Genomic DNA, 24281 nt, shown 5'->3' with positions numbered 1-24281 from the left:
TGGGATTACTCTAAAAAAAACTTTTAGTGCATTGCTGTTTTCTCTCTCCTGAAGCATTTTCAATATGAATATCAGAGTGCATGAGACCACTCACATTTCAGGAAAGCAAAAACAGTTAACGGTTCCAGGTTATGCTTCATAATATCCTTCTTCTAGCATTAAGACTTTCAGATCAGTTCCACTGCTACTTGCAAAATTTTTTAATAACCTGTCTAAAATTTTTGTAAAAATGGACATTTCCATTATTACACTGAAAAATATCAGACAGAAGATATTTTGAAAAAGTATTTAAAATCTAATCTATTTTGTAAGTAAAGCATTACAGGTTCATGGGCACATCACTTGTCTTATTTCCACATATGTATCTACTGTTCTTCTGCCTTGTGAACTTGGGAAGTTCAGACCTCCCTGCCAGTGTTTCCCTTGCTATTTTTCATTTGCTGTCTACTAGGGCTTTGAAGTCTCCAGGGCATGAATTGTCTTTTATATTGTGCAACATCCCTTATAAAAAAAAAGACCTCTGTCTTACTTGAGCCTGCAAGTGCTACTGCAGCACAAATGAAAAAACAATATCATAGTACTGTAGAGGTGAACTTAATCCGCCAAATAGATAAATATTTAAGTGCACTAAACAAAAAAAAAAAGTAAAAAGAAATCTCAAGTTATACCTTATTACATATATTATATTAAGAGCAGCAAGTTGAATGGAATTGCTTTTTCTCTCAATCACTGTTTAACACTTCAAGTTTATTAAATAAGTAGTAAACGCATAGGGTGAGTTCTAGTTCTCATAAAACTGCTGTTGCCCATATTTACTCAAAGCATACCAAAGTTATTTAAAGGAGATTTAGAATTACCAAGACATTCAAATAATTTTCTTATAGCTTTCTCTAGCGTTAATCCTAATTTCATAAGCCAAAGGGAAGAGACATGGAGTGTTACATGTACCTTTTATATACACAGAGAACTAAAATCAAGTATTCAAGTATAATTCAAGTTCTTATTTCAAGAACTCAAAATTCTGAGCCAATCTGTAGAATTAGTTAAAGCAATTTCCATATAAATTAAATGATACATTTCGTTTCAATCTGAATTTTCCTGATTTTTTCTGAACTGAACAGAAAAGCCCAATACTTGCTCAGGTCCAAAGATTTTACCATGTCATGCTACATCAACTGGAGAAGCAAAGGAGCTGAGAGACAGAGAACAACAGAACTAGCATAATGTTCATTATAACATTCATGATATTACTTTATTGGAGTAAGCTATGTCAGTAAGTGTTATTTATTGTATATTCAGTTAGTTGGTTTTCTACCTACAGAACTCTCAAGTTCATTAGACTCTCCTGAGGTCTGACTTAAAATGGAATAATAACAAGTGCTTGAACCACTGACATAATTGATGTATTTCTTTAAGTACAAAAAGAGAAAATAAAATATGGATTACTTTTTTCTCTAGCAAAATGAAAACTAGGCATCTTTCCCATGCTAAATATTTACATTCCCATTACCATGAGTAACAGCCTATGCAGAGTAACACTCAGAAGCATTAGCAATAAGCCTCAGAATCACAGAGCCATTTGCCTTTGACTTAATTAGTTTCTTCTGTAAGAATTTGATTGTATTTTCTTCACAGAAGAATGTCTTTCTGAATTTTGTTGCTGCCTGGTATTAATATTCAAATCCAACAAACCCCCTTGGGCAAAGCAGAATGACTCCATTTATTTTACCACGTGAAAACACAGTGCAGCCAACAAGTGTATATTTGCAGCAGGACAGGGGAAGAGTATCTAGCTATTTACAAAAGAAGCAGAGAAGAATGTTATAACAACATTACCAGAGAACAGCATTAATGTTTAAGGTAAACCTAAGATAAACGTGTTACGGTACAAACTCTTGGTGAAATTATTCGCACTTTTGTTTTACACGTTTATTCACCCAAACAGCTACAGTCCAAGATGCATACTCAGGTGCACTCCCCCAAATCATGCAAATCAGTAATGCCATGGCAGTATGTTCTAAGCTGTGGATCATAAGGCCACAGTATGTGTGGCACAGTGAGAAAAATGCATCAGACTCCACAAATCAGAGGGAGCTTGCTTTCCATAAGCTGCCACACAATGCCACATGCTTGTCCTAGCCATGCAGTTTGACATACTTGATCTACAAACAATGGGATTTGCAGCACTATTCAAGACTTGAAAAAATAATTTGGGTGAGGATTTGCTTCACACAGAACATAGTCATGAAAACCTGCATCATTTTTTGCCAACCATCCTGTAGCTCCTTCCATGACATAAAATTGATTTGCTGCAAATTTTCATAAATTCTTCCTGGGATCTTACACTACAAAGGAAACATGAAACAGCTGAACATAGAAATTTACCATATACTAAAACACGTCATTGCCCTCGTTTCTTATAAAATCTCACTGCCATTTGATTTTCATAAATGGTATTTTATTCTGAAATATATATAGAATTTACTTTAATAAAAACTTATCGCTAATTGCAGTTTTATCTCCAGAATTAAAGACTCCAGCAAGTCTCTCCCGAGAAATTAGCATGTTCAGTGCCCCACTGTATGCATGTCACTGTCATATTAGTGACATTTCTCTTGCCCTTACAAATTGACAATAAGATGTCAAAAGTAAATACTAGTCTTTCTCAAACTTAACTGCTACTCATTCAAAAGAATTTGATATAGAGCATCAGGACAAAGTCCAGAAAAAGGAAAAACTGCGAGTTCACTCAAGAATGCATAAGCAAATAATACCTTTGTGCCCCTCTACTAGGCAATATCAAAACCCAGAGTTTTTCAGCTAACAGAAGAAAACAGAAAATCTCTAAGAAAATTGAACTCTCTCTCAACTCTGTCTCACAATATGAAGTTGTTATAACAAAATACTATCATCAAAACATAATTCAAGACTGATTGGATCTAATTTTCAGGATGTACGGCATTGAGCCAGGAAAAATCTGTCATTTAATGGTTGGCTGCCCACAGCATACACAAGTGAATTATACCAACGCTTCAGTGCATTTGCTAAGAGCTTCCACTGAAAAATCTTTTGGAACAATTTTACTCGAGAATATGAATTACAGGTTTAATACAAAATGCACAAAATAACAGCAAAAAATGGAAGCCAAAAATCCTGTGACATTGTGCAGACAAACTGGTAGGTCTCCAGGAAATGGGCAGACTGCTGCAGTCCATAAACTCCTAGGCCTTCAGCTGTCATTGCAAGCTCTAGTGGTGAAGAAAAAGAGCAACAGTCCTAATGAGTTACACTATGACTTTCAAGACACAGGTGCTAGACAGATATTTAGGCATTGTCAACTTGTCCAGTGCCACCTCCAGTAATAAAATACTGAAATACTGCATGAACTCAGAACAGTATATCTCAAAGTAGAAGGATGAAAAACTGCCATCTTTGTCACTACAAAACCTAATTTCTACTCAGATTCAGAAATGTTTGATATTTAGGATATCTGAAGGAAATCTCAGCTTATTAGTTATTGAACTGTGGTCCTTTTAATGTGTTCAGCTAAATTTATTCATCAAATACAAGTTATAATCTGATATTAAAGCTGCTGCAATGAGAAACCCAGAAGTAATTTTGGGACTGCTTCTCTGTTGAAACACAAGCATAACAGAAACTATTCAATAACTCTGTTGCTGTTATCACAATTTTCCACTGAAGTTTCAACTGAATCTTGGACTACATTAAGGAATTCAACAGTGTAAAGACAAGCCCTATAACTCACCAGAGTTATAGTACTCAGTATCTGAAAATGAAAAAGTAATGTGAGAACACAAGTAACTTTTCTTTTAATACCTGATCTCTTAATTTTTAAATGTATCATCATAAAAGGAACACCATTTTCCAGATCCTTTTGTGACCAGTATTTTAAAGAAGTAAATATCACTACACCTTCATATCTTATAGGAGTAATCATTGTACATAGTCATTACTCATCACAGTTATATTTTTCAATTTCTGAATGAACTGACAAATAATGTCCTACTACAAACACTTCAACAAAGAGCCATTCACTTTCAAACGGACTACTACATTCCACTATTTTAAGCAAGTGTGGAAATAAGGCACTTATTTTACATCTTCACGAATGCCATATTTTACAGAATCTTTTGGCCATATTACATCTTCCCCTACAGCAGCATGAACCTGATTTTTGTAAACCGTGAAAAGGAATGACTACTTTCAGAAGGTTAAACAATAACAGTAATACACAGCTTTGTTGTTTTTGTTTTTGTTTTGCAGGAGGCAAGACAGAGTAACCACTGGCAGCCGTTTTGGTAATATTGGAATCACTGAAGTTAGAAGACACCTCAGTAGGGTTCTAGTCCAAGAATCATGATCAAAGTAGGATCAAATTCTAATCACGTTGCTTAAAAAGGGAAAATTTTTTAATGAAACAGTTTAGTCTACTTGTGTGCTATAAGTGCTATTATATAACTGGTATACTTGTTTTTTATTTCAGAACCACTACAATGTACAGTTTAGGTTAATTTTTAACTGTGCATTCCAGATCAAGACATTTTGGAATTGCGCCTAGATTTAGTGTTAGTTCTGGATTCCCAGGGCTCTTAATATTTACATCGCAAATGTTATTTATTCTCAAATCATTGTTACCTGATTTTATTCTTTTTATCTACATCTTATAAATATCACTTATTTGTATGATTTGTATGTATTTATAGTCACACAAAAAATAAAATCTAGCATGACAGTTATAAATAATAACTAAATAAATAATAAAACTAAAGGAGATTAAGAGGAGTTTCATATTATAGTTGAAATAAATGCCAGATTTATTCAGACTAAATTACATTGGAGACTCTGTGACAAATGTTACCTATTGACTAGTCATCACCAGCTGTTTAGACAGTCAAGAGGAGCCATTACGCACAATAACTTATGAGGAATTTAAACCACATGACCTAGGTTCTTCTGAACTGTGTAATGGTAAGAGCATTAAATAAGACATGACTGTTGGTAAAGTATCCATTTAAATGAACAACATACCTTTTTTTTTTTCCACATGTAAAACTTACTATACCAATCTGTTTTCATAGTTAAGCAACTGTGGAAATCTGAAGCATACACTTAAAATTACTGAATACTTGGGTAAAAGAGAAGGAAACTGAAGAAATTATGAATTATCTTCGATTGACCAAAAACAAAATTTGCTTATCAACACCTTCCATCTTGTCAAACAAGATGCAAAACCAAAAGATATTTTCAGAACGTCATTCTATTTTTGTTTATATATATATATATATGCATTCACAAGCTATTTGTATATTTAAAGATCCACAGTATTTTCAAAAACACCCAAAGAATAAAATTAAGCTAGCACTCAATTTTAATTTAAATATGGCAGATTTATAACTTTATTGCTATGATTGTGCTTTTTAACTCATGAATTTAATGAGGGTATCATAGATTGTATGGATATATTAATTATTTTACTCAGTTTGTTTTCTTTCATGGAAGGAATATGACTTACTGTGAATTTTTTGTTGCAGTTATTTAATGTTGTCTTCCTTTGACACGAGTACTGGGATACTTTGCTTGCAGTAAATGACGACACTTCCGATTCAGGTGTTTTCAGAGTAGGATACTGTCCTGCTTGTTCCTAATAAGAAAATAGGAAAATAGCTTAAAATGCCAAAAAAAAAAAAAAAACCATTAACTGAGCCTGAAATATATAGCTTTTAACGCAGCTAGAGAACAATAATACTCTTACCATCTTCCTAGGAAAAACATTAAGTATCACATCTGCTCCACTGACATTAAAAGTTTACGTGTTGACTACCTGAATTTTTCATTTTCCGTGGTCAGTTCTTGCAGAGAGTTTTCAATGGCACTGCCATTTATTGCAGTAAAACTGAAAAACTACAAGAGTTTAAAAGTAGATAAGGTTGAAAGAAAAGAGGTACTTTTCCAAAAAACACTAGATTATTTGATAGAAAATAGGGATGTTACTCAGAAGGAAAACAATGTAGACAATTGACTTTTTTGATCTATATCTAAATTCAGTGGTTGACAAAAAGACATATTGACCCAACTCAGACATTACTTTCAGGTGTTCACCCGAACAAAGAAAAGGTGCCAGGTGTGAAATCTTACATGGGAGGATTTTTAACCACCAGGCCGACATGCTCATTCTCTTCTCCCCTAATTTTGTTTCATGCAAAATGGACCATTATCAACAAAAAGTCTGTGGTCCATCCACCTCAGGAGACTATGTCGCAAGGTGCAAAGGGAATTCTGCTGAAAGGTAGGATATGCAGAGTCAAATCCCCACCGGCAAAAGAGAGTCCTCAGCGTGCAAGTGTCCTGATCTGTGAGCAACTGGAAAAAGACAACCTGGCAGCAGCTTTTCTGATGCTTTATGTGACCAGTATTTTAATTCCTTTGCTCTCAGAAGTAGTACTCAAATCTCAAACATTTTGAAAACTCCCAAAGTGTTCTCAGTATTTCTGTGGGTTTTTTGCTATTTGTCATTTTGTCTAAAAAGATTTGGCAGATCTGTCAGAAATACATTGTGTTGTATTATCCAAAAACCACAAGGAAATGGTTCAATGAAAAAAATCACACAGATACACTAAGAAAATTTTCACCCCAACAATTGAATGATGACCCCTTTCTTCCCTTTATCAAAAGAAAGGCAGGCATAAAGATAACATCTATGCTAGGCAAACCTTTATATATGTGCATGCGCCCTTTATACACACAACATATAATTTCACGCTAAATTGCCTTTGTATTTAATTCAGAGCAGTTAAATAATAGTATTCACACACACACAAAAGGCACATGCTTGCACAGTTGAAGGGGTGCTGAATTATATGGCAGTTTTCATAGTACACGCTGAAAGGAAGGAAGTTATTTTATGTGTAAGACCAAGATGGGTTTCAGTCAGAATCAACACCACTACTCATCCACTCCTGCACACCTTCATGAATTGTACTTTACAATTGATTTTAAGTCATATAAACTATGATTGATTACAGCTAATATACTGCTTGAAATTACAGCACCAGATGAAAGGACTGCACAGCATTTTACTGAATGGAACATATAATAGGCTGTTATTTTCATTAAGACCTAGACACATCAGCTAAGAACAATAGGCCTACATGTAGCATTACCTGGCTAATAGTAATTGAGGACTGAAAAATGAATGCAGTAACCATGTATTCAAGAGGACGATAGACTGGCATGAACATCCTGCACCTGCCCTAGCAAAGATATCCAAATATTTTTCTTACTCAGCAGTGGTTATGCTTCTAATTAGCAGAAATTGATTATATAAATAATATAAGAAACTCAGGCTAGAAATCAACAGAGAAAACATCAAGCGAACTGTAATTACTGTGGCGTGATTTGTAAGAAATGTTATGATGTCTGCATGAGAACCACAGAGATGATCTCCTGTCATCAGCAAACTAGGATGTATATTGCTTATTGGTGGGAAGAACAGATGGGAGAGTACAATTTGTACAGATTATGGGACAATCCTAAAATCTAGGGGAAACTATAGCGTAGTTCAAGCAAACATGGAAACTCATATTACCTCAAAATAATTGGTTGTATGAAATCTATGAGAAAAATACAAGCATTAAACATTCATTTTTATTTTTTCAAATATCTCCATTATACCAAAGAGGAATTTATGGTAAATCACAAAGGGAAAACCACTGAAAAACATCCAAACAGGTAGGCAGCTTGCTTGCTAGATGTAGTCACTGTTTACAACCCACGTCCAGGTTGCTGTAACTGTGGACACTGCTTGCCTTCCTGCATAGTGACATTTCCCACATGGCAGAGGCAAGAAAGTCAGCATTAATTTTTTATAGCAGAGAGGCTTAGGTACAAAATTAATCTTCTAGGGGATTACTTTGCTCTTTATCAAGACAATTTAAAAGCAAACAAACCAACCACAGAACAATTGAAATATAATAGAAATAAAGAGGGAAAAAATGCAGCAGCAGTGAATAAGTTGTGTAGATACTACAGACTGCGTCAGGCCACATTATTCAAGAGCCAGCAGCTTTGTGAAGTCCAGACAGCATTGATCAAATAATAATGTCTGCTGATATCCAGCATTTTATGAAGAGAAGGCAGATAGTTGATAAGTTTCTTTTTATTTTCTGGGAAACTCAAACTTGTCAGTATGAAGGATTTCTTCCATTAGTTACAGCCTCTTCTCTTTCACAGGGCAATAGAGTGAGACACTCAGGAAAATGTTAAATGTGAGTTGCCTGACACATGATGCAGCAGGGGATCAAAATACGTGGTACCTTTTTCTAATAGGTAGGGAGATCCTTTGTTTAAGGAAATAAATCTGTTTGCCTCTCAAATGAAATGAAAGGAAAAAAAAAGGGGGGGGAGAAAAAAACTAAGGGACTGAAGAGAGAAAAACAAACTTTTGGTTTCTGAGTGGTAAAAAGGCAAAGAGACAGACTAGCACACAACAGCTCCCATTGCTGGTGTGGGTGTCCATCAGTGGGTTTTATTTGTTTGTTGATGTTTTGTTTTTTTTTTTTTAATTAATCTGAAAGCTTCCCATCTAACTCTTCCTTTTCCATAACCCAGGAAGCAGCACTACTTTCTAATACTGGGATGTCCTCACAGAGCCTTTGTTATTTCTCTCAGGTTATTGACCAGAATATCCATCTGTTTGCAGTGGATTTTGCACTGCAAAAAAATGCAGCTCTCTTTGCTCAGTGGGACAAAGATGTTTCTCGAGTAATGAAATATTTTTATTTCTCTTTGAAGCGGGTGGTCAGATTCCACACCATGGGGCCTGAAAAATTAAGTGGTGGCTATTGACTATAAAAGTCAACTGTTACTGAATGAACCATCAAGCATTCAGACCAGCCTACATTTGGTCACCCAGTCTTTTATACTATATAAATCATTTTAACACCAGAGCATCACTCCAATCATTCACAATCAGAGAAAGGTGTACTATAATGACAATTATAATTAATATATTAGTTAATGGTCTGTAACACTGACTTCATTCCCCTTGTTTTGCATGGAGAAGGACATTTCTTCTCCACAGTGCATTAAAACAAGTGCCCCAAAGAAAAAGAACACCTTCCAAATAGGCTACTACAAGATCTGATAGATAAAATCTCATTGCTACTGATGTTAATGGAAATTTTTTTACCTCCAACTTACCTGTAATGAAATTTCATCCAACAATTTCACTTACTACAATCCATTTCTTCTACTTCAAAACCTTCATGATAGCCTGAATTAAAGCTTTGTTAATTTACTTGCATTTCACATTGTACTAGACTGACACAATGGACCAAATTTGCCTTCAGTGAAACTACAATTAAGTTAAATTATGTACAAGCTTAGCCTGGTACTTAAAAAAAATTAAACTTTACTTCCGGCCCTCCCATCTTAAAGCTGAAAAAAAAATCACAGTATTAAAACTGTTTTTAAATTCGCTGAAATTCTAGAATCTTTTCTATTCCTTCCTTGATTGCTTTACAAAGTTGTTTATTACTTGACAGCCACTGTATAATTAAGACTGGTTTTAAAGGTCACATTACAGCTGTCATTGGCTTGCTTACTGCACTGTACATTTATCAGCATTAAATCTTAAGATTTTAATAAAAATAAAAGCTTGCACTTGCAGAGCCGAAGTATAATAATGGTCTGCTCTAGCAGTATTCCAAAAGGACATTTTTATGTAAAAGAATCTATGTCATCGATTTAAATTAAAAAAAGTAGAAAAAGAAGCAGCAGCAGCTTTAGGATAATTTGAGACATTCTGGAGAGAGACAAAGGGAAACAGATATTTGAAAAAGGGAAAAAGATATCTTCTGAGAAACCTGAATCCATAGGTTTTTAAGAAGGTGTTTTAGATTACTTTTAAATCCTGATGTAAAACTTTCAACAAAATTCACAACATTCTGTTCATGTTTAGGATTTGTTTCTTGTTTGGAGATGTTTTTTGCATTCTCAGTATTTGTATTTTTATGAACTGTTTTTCTATGAAATTACATAAGTTTGTTTTTGTGGGTTTTTTCCTGCTTTGTGGTAATTACCTGAGTATATTCTCCCCTCAGCAGATTCACAGGAAATACTGCAAATATACTGCAAGAATACTTAATTGGAAGGATTGCAAATATGAACATGTACTCTGCCATGGAATTATGCCATACCTGAGAGCGACAGCTCCATCTGATGTTTTCTTTATTTTTGAAGTGTTATTAAACAGTAACTCTTAAGTGGAAGACCCTAGGGAATAGTTTCTGGCAATTAAAACTGTCTGAAGAATTATTCAGAAGCTACTTTTGTTATTGGTGAAAGGTGATGTTTATAAGCCATATTTCATACTTTAAAAATTAGGATGGAGAAGAAAACAGTGGGATATTGTTACTTAATATTGAAGCATCCTATGCCTAACAAGAAGATACACACTGCACGTGCTTCTGTGGTTCCAGCATTCAGAAGTGTTCCCATTATTATTTTGCAACAGGGTCATCAATCACAGAGCCTAATCTAGGCCCTCTAAAATCAGCAAGAATCCTTCACTTCAGAGAGGGTTAGATCAGACCTGTAACTCTCCTGATGCATAAATTACTTTCTTTGCCAGTCCACATCCATTGGTGTGAGGCTCAAGTGCTTGCAGGACAGGGGAAAGCGTCCATCCTGGCAAAGCACAAGGCCTATTTCACAGCCCAGTGGCACCTGATATCGTCACACTGTGCACAGCATTCACGGGCATCACTGAACACAGTTATTTACCGTCTGTACTGGGGATATTGTATATCACCATTTCACACTATGCTCCAGTTTGAGAAATTAGAACACAGTTTTGTTAGATATAGATCAGAGTAAAATGCATTGTCATTCAATGCTTCAAGGTCAAACACTACCAAATAATCAGACTCAGATTTGTAATAGCCTCCAAATTGCAGCTCAGAATGACACATAATGCAATATAATGATACCTTAATTTCTTATCATGGTTTTACTCTATAGTGCCAACTTTTTAATACATGTCTGCAAACTGCTGCAGCCCCCACAGGTCCCTAAACAACCACAGTTACCTGATCATTTCAAACAGCAAAGATTTTCATGCTTTTGTACCATTTTGAAGATGCAAAGTATTCTTCCAGGAGGCCATTAAAATACATTCCTCTCAGAGGGACATTTACTGTGATGTTAAAGTATTTGTGGAAATACCACAAGCACCACAACAAAGCACAAATTTTATTGATGGATATTTCCCCTTTAATACCACCCTTGTTACAGGAATGATGGATATCATTTCAGTTTGTAACATGTGAGAGCCAGTAACTCAGCATTACCAGACACTGACATTTGGCTGTTAGAAAAGGTATGGCAGGTCTTCCTCTTAATTTGTTAAAGCTGTACCATTTAAATAACTGTATGAAAAATGTATTTAAATTCTAAAATTGCATTTGCAATACAGTTGTATATGTATACAGGTTAAATAAATAAGTCATTCACTTTGAACAACACTGCATTCACACCCATCTTACCACAAGGTGATACTTCTTTTCCAAATCAACTGGTCTTCCCATTTCCATGCAGGCTGTGAGCCAGGAAATATCCAGTATTTCAAATCTGGAGCTGTCACCCACAGCCTGTCCTTTCAGCCAGTCCAGCACCTCTGGGTATGAGTTGTTCTCAGCCACAATATGAGTGACAGAGTCACTGTCAAGAAATACAGAAAAAAATAGTTTTCTTCCTGAATCCAACCATATACTGCTACAGAAACTCTATTTCCATATTTACCTACCATGCATTTCTTGAAAATTATTGTATACATTTTATGTTAGGATGTGGGAAGCAAATGCGTTTCCATATCACAATATGTCTAATCCAGTTACTGAGTCTGCTTTGAGGAAAGACTTTATCCTGACAACTCCTGTAAGTGTAGCATTTTCTTTCTTTCTTTAGGCACTACTGTAAGATACCATCTTATTACACGTCTTTTTGCAACTCTGAAAATATTTGGCTTGCACAAGCATTATTATAATGAAAAGGTTACTTTACAGTACCTGACAACCTCCCTCTCAAGATTTCCAAACAGTGAAGGAAAGCTTTACACAGTATTAAAAAGGCTGTTAACAATCATTCTTTAAAGCTTTGCAGCTGGTAATATTTCTTTGAAATTTATCTTTTATGTACTTGCATTAAGCTCTTTACACATAACTGAGTTAAATCTTACAAATTATGTGCTCACTCTTTTTGCTGCTAAGATGTCAGTCTCTTACAAATTTGATATCCTAGTTTCGTATAAAATTTTCAGTTTGAGTTATTGTTCAGTAAGCTACAAAACAGTTATGTGGATGCTAATTAAAAATACAGTACCACAAAGGTTTTTACACTAAGTTTATTTTGATGTATCAGAGTATCTTTGGAAAGAATGCCATCATAGTTCACGATGAAGATAACACTGTTCTGTGCCTTCTACCAAGAAAGAACAGACAGGGGCTTAGTTCACATCCCATGAAAAAATTACAGAGTGAACTGTAAATTTCTACCCAGCACGCTGATGTTCCTCATGGAGTTAAGAAAACTACTAATTTGGTAGGAAATTTTCAGAATGCACTTCCTGGTGATCTCCTCCAGAAACCTGTAGGATCTCAAATCTCCTTGAAAAGTAACTCATAACAGTCAAGAGATTCCCAGAATTCTTGGAGGCAATGGACAGACAGGCAGCATCATTATTTGACCTTGTTTTTATAGAAATAAGATTAGACTTTGAATGTAACTATTCTGACAGCAACAGCCTCCACCTGCAGGACTCCATATCTGTCTGCAAAGTCCATGCCAGTGACAGCTTCATTCACATACAGAAATTTACAAAGGGACCTCAAGCCCAATTCTCATGAACCTGAAGGGCTTTGCAGGCCTTCCATAACACCTAGAGAAGTTAAGCCACCAACCACACCAAGACAACAGAGCACCACTGCAAAGATGGCTGGTGAGCATGGACTTGCAGTACGGAGTTACGCCACCTGTGCTAACTGCTAGAGACAGGTTGCCTACAGAACTTTTCCAAGCAAAATACATTCTGAAAACCAACAAAATGCTGTAATCTGTCCCCGTGACCCCAGGTCACACCAATAATCACCAACTTTATTAAATCTCTAGCCACAGCTGTAGAGCCATACCACAGAAAAGTGTTACCATATAACTCTCTCCAACGGAAAAAGATAAATAAGATGCTATGCTTTAGAAATAAGGAAAATGGCATGGCATAGCAAAATCTCTCTTCTGCACAATGTATTTTAATCTGAAAGACAGCAAATCTAGGTTATGTTACTTTCTATTAAATAACATTTTTATTCTTATTTAACCCTACTAAGTTTTACATTAATTAAACTGTCATATCCTTACTTGAGTAAAAAAAAAAAAAATCAGTTAGAGACAAAACTTCTGCTTCCTGTGGTTTATTTCATTTTATATAAAATATTCATATGTAATGTATTTGTACCAAGCTGCAGATCTGGGAACTTTGCCATCACTATGCTTGCAGCAGCTGTTTAGCTGAGGTGCACCAGTTTACTCTGGTACCTGTGCAGCTGTGCTTTCCTCTTGACACAGAATGTAATAAATGTAGCATTTCCTCTCTTCTAAAAACAAGAATCAAGTTAAATAGTTCTGTTTTATCTATTAGCAATTGAGTTGAAATTAAACACAGCACCTGAGTTGCATACAATTTGCAGAAAGTCTTAAGCACTAGCAATAAATACATGCATCAAAGCAGCCCAGATAAACCCTCTACTCAGTCCTCAGATTGTTAATGCAGGTTTTAGAATAGACCAGATCATTTTATTTCATGAAAATTCAACTAATTTTGTATCAGATGCTAATTGCCTAATTCTGTTTAATACCAACTTGAAACTTGCTTTACAAATTATTTCTTCCTTCCTCAGTCTTTCAAAGTTGATGAGACTGAAAAATCTGTGAAAATGACTTTTTATAGGAAAAATCTAGATGCATACTACATGCAAACAGATGCAGAGATATGATCAATACTTGGTTTTCTTTCAGCTTTTCAGAAAGCCTATACAACAATGCAAGTTTCAGAAAGCTGCATAATGATATAACTAGTGCTCATGTCAAGCACTATTTGGAGGAAGGCTTCCTTCAAAATGAGTAGGGCTTATCTAAGCACCACCATATAAATCTGCCACTGGATTGTATCTTCACATTGGAATGCAACACCTGCAGTGTTTCATTCCTAGGCCTTTCCTCCAGTACTCTCCCAAATTGTAATGAAGTGTGAGCTAGTTACCATAAACCTCACAGAAAGGTATTACTCCAAGGAAGATTGGATAATAGAATACTAGCGATGCTGTGGGGAAATGCCCCTACAACAGCTGTGTTTTTCATCCCATATATTTATTTTTCATTTCAGGAACTGGACATTGAATTTATAATAAAGATAACCTGACTTCAAGAGGTAAACAAACAGTGGCTAGTTTAGGTCAGGTAGAGACATTATTCATTGTTTGCTTGAAATTATACAAATGCACAGAAACAAATCCCATGAGAAACATTCACATGCTCAAACTTTACATTTTTTATTTTCCACATGAGAAACAGAAGACTGAGAAGAGCAAACATGCTAGAATTGACAGCCCTGAGATAAATTGGAACCATAAATTTTTGAGGTAAAAAACAAGATTTTTTGCTAGTGTTTGTGTTCTGCTAACTTGCTATCCAGAAGATAGCAAAAATGAATCAGGCTTTAGTAATATAGACTGAAAACTGAAGCATCATTATAGTGGGAAGAGCAAAGTACACCCACAAAATATACAGGCAAAAATTTCAACTGCAGACATTTGAATTAATGCATTTACTGCATTAAAACGTTTCAAGCAGCATCACTACATGTTATATCTAAGAATATAAACATTCTCCTACCTTAATTCACTTTCTACTCTGAAACCTTTGCTTCTTGCCAACTCCATCAAAAATGTCCTTCTGGTCATCCCCATCTTCCTCTGCATAATAAAAATGACAAGCTTATTGAATTTTATTTCATAACCGCAGGAAAGTTTTGGGGAATACATTCCCTTCTGCCTCTTCCTCTGGGAGACTACAGTTGGAGGTCTGATCCTCTCCATGGTGCAAGGCAGAAGTGTTTTCACTTTGATAAAAGGAAACTAACAATCTTTCTGCCAGGTAGCAGCTGTATCTAAGGGCCACCCATTGTAGTCGTTTTACTTTGTTTCCCCTCTGAAATCAAAAACAAATGCTACATAAGCAGAAACATTACCAACTACCACCTAATCCAACTTGCAAAGAACTACTCTAGAGAAGTGAAAATATGGTTTATTTCCTTAAAACACACATTAATCTGTGAAGGCTTCATGAAAATAATATCAAACATGGAAAAAAGATCATCCAGGCACAGGCAAAATCTTCTGCTGGTTTAATTGCACAATTCCATCAGTTCTGCTATCAGTGTTTTTCCAAGCCTTACTTTTCCAAACTGCAGGAACACTGATTTTCAATATATTAATAAATTCTTCCTATCATTTCTTGTGAGCTATGTCTTAGAATACATCCTAATAACAGCATGCAAATATGTTTTAGAATGTAAGTCCGTACAGTTGTTATATCTATGTAATTAAGTCTTTGATTAAAATAAAAGAATAGTCTCTTAGGACAGCAAACAAGTAAACTTTTGAAGTGAAATTTACAATAAAATAAATTGCTGCTCTAAAAATAAGGTAATTGAAGACAAAAAGAAGGCACTAGAGATGAGTTTAAATATAGCTTTGGCACACACTGCTGTCAACGCTTACTACTACCTGATCCCGAATGCATTGCTATCTGTATCAGGTACAGTAAAGAAAATTAATTCCTGCTTTTAAGCACCCAGTGACCCCCTAAGTACACAGGAGATTATGGAAGGTATGTACCATCCTGTTCTAGAGCATGCAGCATTAGTCATCAGAAAACTTCACTAAAATTTATTGCAGACATGCTTCATCAAGTTGGATCCATTTAGATACGATCCTGAATTTCCAACAGCACAAAGTGAGTGCAAACAACCAAGTTTACAGTATGTGCATCTATTTCAGCACAAATACTACTTCAGTGGTAAATAGCCCCATTTCTATGTCAAGTTGGATTTTTATTTTTAGTGTAGCAGAGAATTTAGATTTTGCCAGTCCTTCAGAATGTGTCAGAAATGTTATATCTTGCAATTCTCATTGCTCATGTTCAGGAGAGGAAGCAAGGTGAAAAATCCTGCCTAAGTCAGATCTATCAACTTTATTTTCAGTCATTTTATCATGGATGGATATAAAAATTGAGCTGTGGAAAAATGACTCAAAACCTGTTTCCTGTAATTATGGCCACAAGTTTAAAGTTAAATTATAAAAGTATTACTGACATTTTCCCAGCTCTATAGTTCATGCTGTTTCAACGGTATTATCATTGATATAAAGAAACAGTTTTCATCAGAATAGAAACTAACCATCAAAAATTAATACAGAGCTTTCACCTCTGAGGTCTTCCTGAGGCCATGAAAAAAAACATATACGTAGTTCTGTACATAGACTAGATTCCATTCATTTCTCTCATTGCCTAAGGATAATGCAGAAGTCAAAATATCTGTTCCTCTTTCTGGTTCACAACATTAAGATTGTCAAAATAAATCACTTCAAGGTTACTTTTAAATTATGTGAGATGTTTTCTTAGGAACTAGAAAATGAACAAGCAGACTTTAAGAGGCTTAAGCAAAAGAATAGCAGCGAGGAAATAAATTAGTATTGATGGGTTTGGCATTAAGGTTGAGCAACCTGTTGTGGTTGTTCCACATCTGTTTTCTAGATGGCTAATCAACCATTGAACACTGGCCATTTCCCATCTACATCCCCCCTATGCTTGGTAAAATAGTTTAGCTTGAGCCCTACAAGGAATAACGTATTTGAGAACAGATTCTTTACACATGTTAAGTCTTATTTTATGTTATAATTAATTCAGTGTTCTCAAAACATGCAAATCTAATTTCCCCCAGTGTAACATCAAGATGCTCATTGCCAGTAAAACCCTTCTGGCATGAAAAACATAAGTTATTATTCCTTTGTGTTATCCTTATAACTCTTGAGCCAGATTTTCAAGGATATTTAGGTGCAAAAAAGATGCAAATGGAGGCCTACTGAGATTTTCAAAATCAAATTCAGTTAGGTATCCAGCTCCTTTGGAAATCAATTTCTGGCTTTGAACCTAATGCAAAAAGGTCTTCTTTGTCTAAGAAGTACAGCATAATGTCATGGAAATGTCTCTGCCAGTGATGCAATTTTATTAAGCATAACTTCTAAAATTAACAGCATTTCCATATCCCAGCTGAGCGAATAATCTGCTCTCCTACAACCTTGCATTATAATATTTTTTCACTAACACAGAAAGTAGAACAGGCTCTAGGGAAAGAGCAAATACAGCACAGAAAAAGTGTGTCTGTTGTTTACAATACGGCATTCTGTTGCCTGAGTCATGGCACCACACAGAACACTTCACATTTACTACACAGGATCAACAGCCTAAAGCCACAAGCAACACCTCATCCTCACTATGCATGATCAGCAGCCTAAAACCACAGGACCTTTCTCTATCTCAGTGCAACTCTTCCAGAATCCTGACCTTTAGGGCAGTTCAAGTCCCTGAATGAAAATCTAGAGCATGTTTCTCCATTCAGATGTTGTTACTGCAGAACAGCATTGTGAACTATCAAAGGCACAGACTAAGAAAGAGACGTTTCAGTGTGAAGCAGCAACCAGCCAAGCAGCCCACAGGCAGTGCCTGTTTCAGGGCTGGGCCTGAGCCCTCAGTGCTGATCCAACTCCAAAGGAAGTTCCTGAGGGGAAAAGAGCAGTTTCTGGGAAGCACAGTTCAGCCGCTCTCAATGTCCATACTCACACACACTTTCACTGCACCTTCTGGATTTCTGTCAGATAATCTTTTAGTGCCCTGCTTTCATATGAACTGCACTGTAAATATTTCATAAAATGTTACTTGACTATTTTATATAGCTTTCCTGTGAAGAGTCAAAAGTGGTGGCAGATGCTTTTAATGCAGCACTGCAGGATACCAACCTTCAGGAAAGCACCTCTTAAGCACCATCAATAAAAACTAGAGAAGTGATTCCATACCTTTTTTGTTTTTGATTTAACACTGGTTTAATACTGCCTCACACAATTGTTTCACAGATGTACTTTTCCTTAACTTTTGTTTTAGAATCATTAGCAAAGATTCTAAAACAGCAGTCTGACACAATGGTGTCTGATGTGGAAGTGCATATGAAGCAAAGGCATGTCACTGAACTCCTCCATGTGGAAAAAATTGCACCTATTGACATACTTTGAAGTGTATATGCTTGAGGCATTCACATCAAAAATTGCAAACAGCACAATACATCCAGGTGACCAAGAATTTTGAGAAACTGATGATAGGATGCTCAAGTGTGATTAGTTGGCTGTATCATAGTATTTGGCATGAAAAATAGAGCAGGTTTAGGGAGGACATGAAATCTTGAAGTCACTGCCATCAAATGTATAAAATTTCTGATATACATGGTTAGAATAGCTACTTATCTCTTCTTTTTCTCCCAGTACTGGGGATGAAAACCTGAATAAGAAGAATGAATTTAGTGACATATCTCAGAAATTGCCCATGTAGAAATTATACTAAGAGCAGACAGTGTTTTTAACTGATTCTATACACAGCTGTGCATAGGGAAGGGTTTGTCCCTGTAAGCCCTTTCTGAGAAAAACAGGGAAGAGTGCTCTCACAGTGATAAACAAAGCAAGGGGATAGGGTACCCCCCTGCAACATGGAAAAAGTAATTGTTGACAAACCTTGGCAGGATTTATTTTCTACTCGTGCCTGTAATTCCTGGAAGCATTTCCACTTTGCCTTCACTCTCTCCCTTCAGTAACAGATGATTGAAATCCTTGATTACTCTGCTAATGGTAGCTGCTGCTCCTTGTTGAGATTGCTATTGGACTACCCTTTGATTTTTGTGCTGGTGCATCAGTAATATTCTTTATGCTGTACTCTCATGAGAGCCTTGTGAACCTCTGAACAGTTACACACCTCATCCAAACACAGTTTACAAGGATACAGGTCTTCTGGTTGGTTTTGGGGGGGGGGGGGGGGGGGGTTTGACTCAGTGGGTTGTTGGTTTTTTTTGACTCAGTGTCTTTTCTGAGAATTAACAGACATGTAACAAACTTTTGGAAATTAGGTGTTATACAAACAGCGTTGCATGGCCTGTAAACTAAAAAGTTTACTTTTCTTAGTGATGACTAAATAATGCTCCTGGATATTTCAAACTTTTTTTTATATAAAAAGGTAATACTATAAATGCAAAATTCTTATCTACAAGCTTATTTCTTTCTCAGCTCCTCTAGTACCATTCTGCTAAGAAAGAAGCTATGTTGGCTGTGCATCCTCCTTTAATTCATTGCTACAATAGTTTCCGCTTTGTAAAATAAACATCTTGCAGTAACACTGCAAATAACGTAGTGTTATTTACACTACAAAATATGTAAACAGCAGTATGAGTGAGATTTATAACTTCTACACTTACAGATAGTAAAGCATGATGCATCTAATAAAGAGAGATGCATTTCAGCCAAAATAAAACTTATTTCCAGCATTATTTCTATTTCCTGTAACACTTAACTATATACTCAATATGCTCAATATTCAGTAGTATACAAAAGCTTATTTGGGATGCAGATCCCACATCATTAAACTGAGGAGATAATCAGACCAGGTAATAAAATAAGGGTAAATAACAGCAAGTACTGAAGATAACATTGTTGCAGAGGGGAGAAAACTTATGAAGAACATTATGTGATACGTCTCCTTTTTTCTATCACAGTTTTATGCAAATCACACCAAGATAAGAAAACTTACCTCAACTACTAGCATACTAAGCAAATGCAGCAAGTAATGGTTAGCCCTATGCTAGGTACTAACTGTGATCTTTCTGCACACTATGCCCAAATAAGCTGCAGAAAAAAAATGTCAGAACTAGCATCAGGATAGCTCTGATAGCTCTACCTTTCAATACAAGTGATTTTTTCTCAACTTTTGGATTTTCTTTTTTTTTCCTCCCTCCAGGCTAATTCAAACTGGCTTCATCATCCCATCTCGCAGAAAATTCAAGACTAGTAAGTCAACTTTGTAGTTGCAGATAACCCCTACATGCCCTGGCCCAGTGCAATAAGTGCAACCCCTACATACCCTGGCATTCTTATTTAGCTGTGAATGTGCTGATCAATCCATACTAGAAAAAACAACTAGGGGATGGTATTTTTAAGGTCACAATCTTTAGAGTCATCTTTCTGACTTCCTAAATCACAGATGTGACTCTCATGCCATTATTTTATAATGGGTACCTACTTATTGTGAAACGTCATCACAAGTTTTGACACATTGTTCAAAGAAACAGTATATTGTCACCTATTTGAGTTACTGTATTAATACTTCATCTTATGAGCTTTTCAGTTTTTCCCTGTTTACCACAACAGAGAAGAATCAGTTTTAAGAAATGAAATCTTGTTTTATGCTACATGAGAAGTCTGACACAAAGTCATATCATACGAATGAAACTATGAATTAAGCTGCTAAGTCAATAGTGAAAAAAACAGAAGATGAGACTATACTGAAGATCTTTTATTCAGTAAGTTTCAACCTTTCTCAAACTAAGAAAGAAAATTATTTTCTACTCCAATACTAAATTATCACATATCATGAATCATGACAGCAGGAAGAATATGAAACTGGTACATTTGCAAAACCTGTTTACAATTTACTCAAAGTTTTACTAATTTTTTCTTACAAATTTTTACTAAAAATACATGCTGTTCATAATTTAAACACATTTTTATTTGCACGTTATTAAAGAAACAATTAGATTTCATCATTTTCTTTGGCTTTTGCCAGATCACTACACAGCTTACAATGCAATGAAAATCAGAATGTCATTAATATAAGCATAATTCACAGATAAATTTATCCTTTATTTCATTTAACTGCGTTGAGATACGTGGAATTACAAAGTTGTAAAATTAATCACAACCAGTTAGAGGACAGAAAGGCCTAAACTCTGATACCGTGCTAACCTTTACAGAAAGCAGGTAACTGTAGACCCAAAAGCATTATTTACACGAGAACATTACTACATATTTACTTTCTAAAATCAGCTGGCTCATCCCAAGGTGTTTCAAGCTGCTCTTCTACAAGCTTGATTCAAGCACTACATCTGAACTGGCACCCAGCTTTCACCACCAAAAGCAAATGATTCAATAGGATGATTTAGAGAAATCCATAGAATTCAGCAACTAGGCCAGACTACTGATTTATTTACAGGAGGCATTGAGAAAAATAGTGCTTCTTAAAATGTTCTAATAAATACAGATATGTTCTTATAAACCTTACCCATTAGACAACTAGGTGTGGTGCAACCTTACTACACGGAGCCCCTGAATATCCCCACATAACATGCCCAGCAATGGCACAGTGAGCTTCAGAGCATGCATGTTATTATATCCTGGTTTCCTCACAGTCTACAGCTTTGACAGCTGAAAGTGAATGCCTATCAAAATTGTGTCACGAAGAATAAGTCTGCGGAGGAAGATAATTCAACAGTATTGAACCACTAACATGAAAATAATGGTGTAGTCATGTTTTTAGATGTGTGGGAATGCAGTCCAAGATACCTCCCAGATAATTACTAAGAAAAATCTTACTTAAAAAAATCTTACATAAGCAAAATGGAATTCGATATAAAAACCAAATATGCATATTTGACTTAAAAAAGTATACATTGCATATAAGTGCCATAATCCATGCAGTTAACACCAATACAATTATAATTTGCTAAAACCTTATGATTTTATATCTACAGAAGACTGTCAGTCTCTCCATTATCTTGTGTAAGCATCCAATAGGGTGCACAACCTGCAGCATGTACATTGTCATACACAATAAATCTAGAAATTTCTGTCATAAGTAATTTTATCTTCCCCTTCATGCAGACTCATTGGCTTCCTGGTTACTTTTTCAAATATTATATAGGTTACATGAGGTAAAATATCTTCATCTTTTCCTCCCTATGGTGCAGGGGTTAAAAAAAAAAATCAAGTTGGAGGTAGAAAATGGTAAGCAAAGGAGCTCAGCTCAGAGGTCCAGAAGAATATAAATACCAGCTATATAGTAGCCTTTACTGTGCTGGTTGCATCTGATTGTCTGAAAGGGAACAGAATCTAAGTATTTATTGATGAATGCTAGTAGAGGAAAGATAAAGGAACTACCCAAATCAGACCATAAAGGCATGTGTTACTGAGAGAGAATTAAAAGCTTCACATTTGAGGGAAGGAATGTTAGAGAAAATAATATTCCTCACCAATATACAGCCAGTGGAAAAAGATGGTTTTATTCAGGAAAAAAAGGTTTTGAGTAGGAAGGGTTTGATAATGACAAGGATACAGGGACATTTCAAGGACAGGTGATACAGGCCATTAACAAATATCCTAAATAAATATTCTCTAGTAGGCACAGCTAAACAAAGTTGTAATGTGTCAAAAATATAATGTACAGTTAAATGCAAATGTTCTAACAGTATGTGTATAGAGAGAGATGTAGTATTTGTTGGGAGAAACACTAGTAACCATTTATACATATTCTCCTTAGTCAAAACCAAAAGACAGCAAAACAGAGAACCCACGAGCCTTTGTGGTGAGATACAAGGATGTGGGGCACTCTCCCTGCTGCTCCGCAGCAAACCACCACTACATCACCTCATGTTGCCTCCACAGCTGTGCTGCCCACAGATATGCTATACAGCACCAACACCAGCATAAACAAAAGATGGTACTACGTAGGAGGGTGAAAGGAAGAACTAGAAATTGAGGATAAGTGGTTGTTTTAAAGGATTAACAAGGGAAGAAAAAGTAACTGACAGCTTCGGCCATATTCAGATCTATTCAAAGATTAAGTTGTTGTCAAAGTTGTGCTATTCTGCTTGGCACATCTATTTAGACTCACTGAGTAACAATAATTGAAAAAAATGGTGAAATATTACAGTCCAAAAATTAAACTACTCTAAATATGTAGTAAATCTATCAGGTGGAGCTACAAACACCTTTGTCACTCACAACCCAATACTGTACAGTGGAGAGTTTGAATGTACAGCTCAGCCTCTCCATAGCATACCTGAGCCAAAATAAGGCAGCCACCACACCTGACTTTGAACCAGAGTAGAACTTGAAAAACTTGAAAATTCTGAGCAAGCAGACATGGGCACGCAGGTAACAGAGGTCAGGGGTGCCAGATTATCCACCAACACTGCCAAATGGGCTTTCAGCTAATCAATTTCTGTGCCAAGTAAGAGTCTTTTCAAGTACTGTAAGAGTGTTAGATGTGGGGAGGCAACAGCTGTGTCTGGGCTAACAGTGTTTGCCAGACTACAGTCAGACCTGACTCTAAAGAAGCCACCTGGTCTGGTTTTGTGGTCACATGACAAAAGTTTCCCTCTACCTAACTCTCAGCTGAGCTTTTGCACATTCCCTCTTCAATTTAACAGCTTTTCTTCATCCTGTAAAATGACCCCATTAGGCTGCAGCATAAAGATCTCAAGCAAATTTGTGTGTTCGTGTTGGCAAGTCGCTTATATTGAATCCAGAAGAATACACATAATATAGAAGCACAAGCAGCTAAACAAGATGTTTTCAGTTCATTTACTGAGCAATTGCTGAAAGAAGTATGTTTGTATATTGATTGGAAAAGGCAGAACTAAATAAAAACAAAATGCTTTCCTGTAACTAAAAGAGATCATTCAACCAGAAATGAAATTCCTTTCATCATTTATATAAAAATACTCACTTTCATTTTAAGTTAAAGTGTTTAGCATGAAGTGAAGCCAGGCAACCTGAAAACAAATACGTATGTTTTGTTTCTCCTAATTCCTTATTCTACTGTAAAACTTAGAGTTACACTTAAGGCTATTGTTATTTGTAAACACATTTTTAAAATAAAAAGCAAAGAATCACAGATCTTAAAACAAAGGTTTTAACATTGTAACAGTACAATATGATGGGAAGCACAGCAATAATAGCATGGTAGCAAAGTCTGTGGCTATAGCAAATAAGGTTATGCCCAAATGCAGCAGCTGTGGACATAGAAACAAAGAAAATTTGCTTACCTTTGGAAGGCCTCAG

General features: G+C 35.7%; 1 protein-coding gene across 3 annotated transcripts in view; it reads right to left on the bottom strand.

The window, feature by feature from the left end:
• The window catches only part of DNTT (DNA nucleotidylexotransferase), a 110160-nt gene that overhangs the window by 68690 nt on the left and 17189 nt on the right, over window positions 1-24281 (bottom strand). For 2 of the 3 annotated variants that reach the window (NM_205389.3, XM_040702307.2), the window contains exons 1-3: window positions 14965-15183; window positions 11565-11739; window positions 5534-5662 (exon numbers count right to left, since the gene is read on the bottom strand). In NM_205389.3, coding sequence (NP_990720.3) covers window positions 5534-5662; window positions 11565-11739; window positions 14965-15167 — 507 coding nt within the window. In that variant the 5' untranslated portion in view covers window positions 15168-15183. Of the gene's footprint in view, window positions 1-5533; window positions 5663-11564; window positions 11740-14964; window positions 15184-24281 lie in introns of those variants that run through there. The other variant, XM_046942769.1, reaches the window with a different exon arrangement.

This window comes from Gallus gallus, chromosome 6 (genome assembly GCF_016699485.2).
Source record: "Gallus gallus isolate bGalGal1 chromosome 6, bGalGal1.mat.broiler.GRCg7b, whole genome shotgun sequence".
NCBI classification, from domain to species: domain Eukaryota; kingdom Metazoa; phylum Chordata; class Aves; order Galliformes; family Phasianidae; genus Gallus; species Gallus gallus.
The sequence above is the reverse complement of the archived record's forward strand: the minus strand, read 5'-3'. Positions and strand labels throughout refer to the sequence as shown.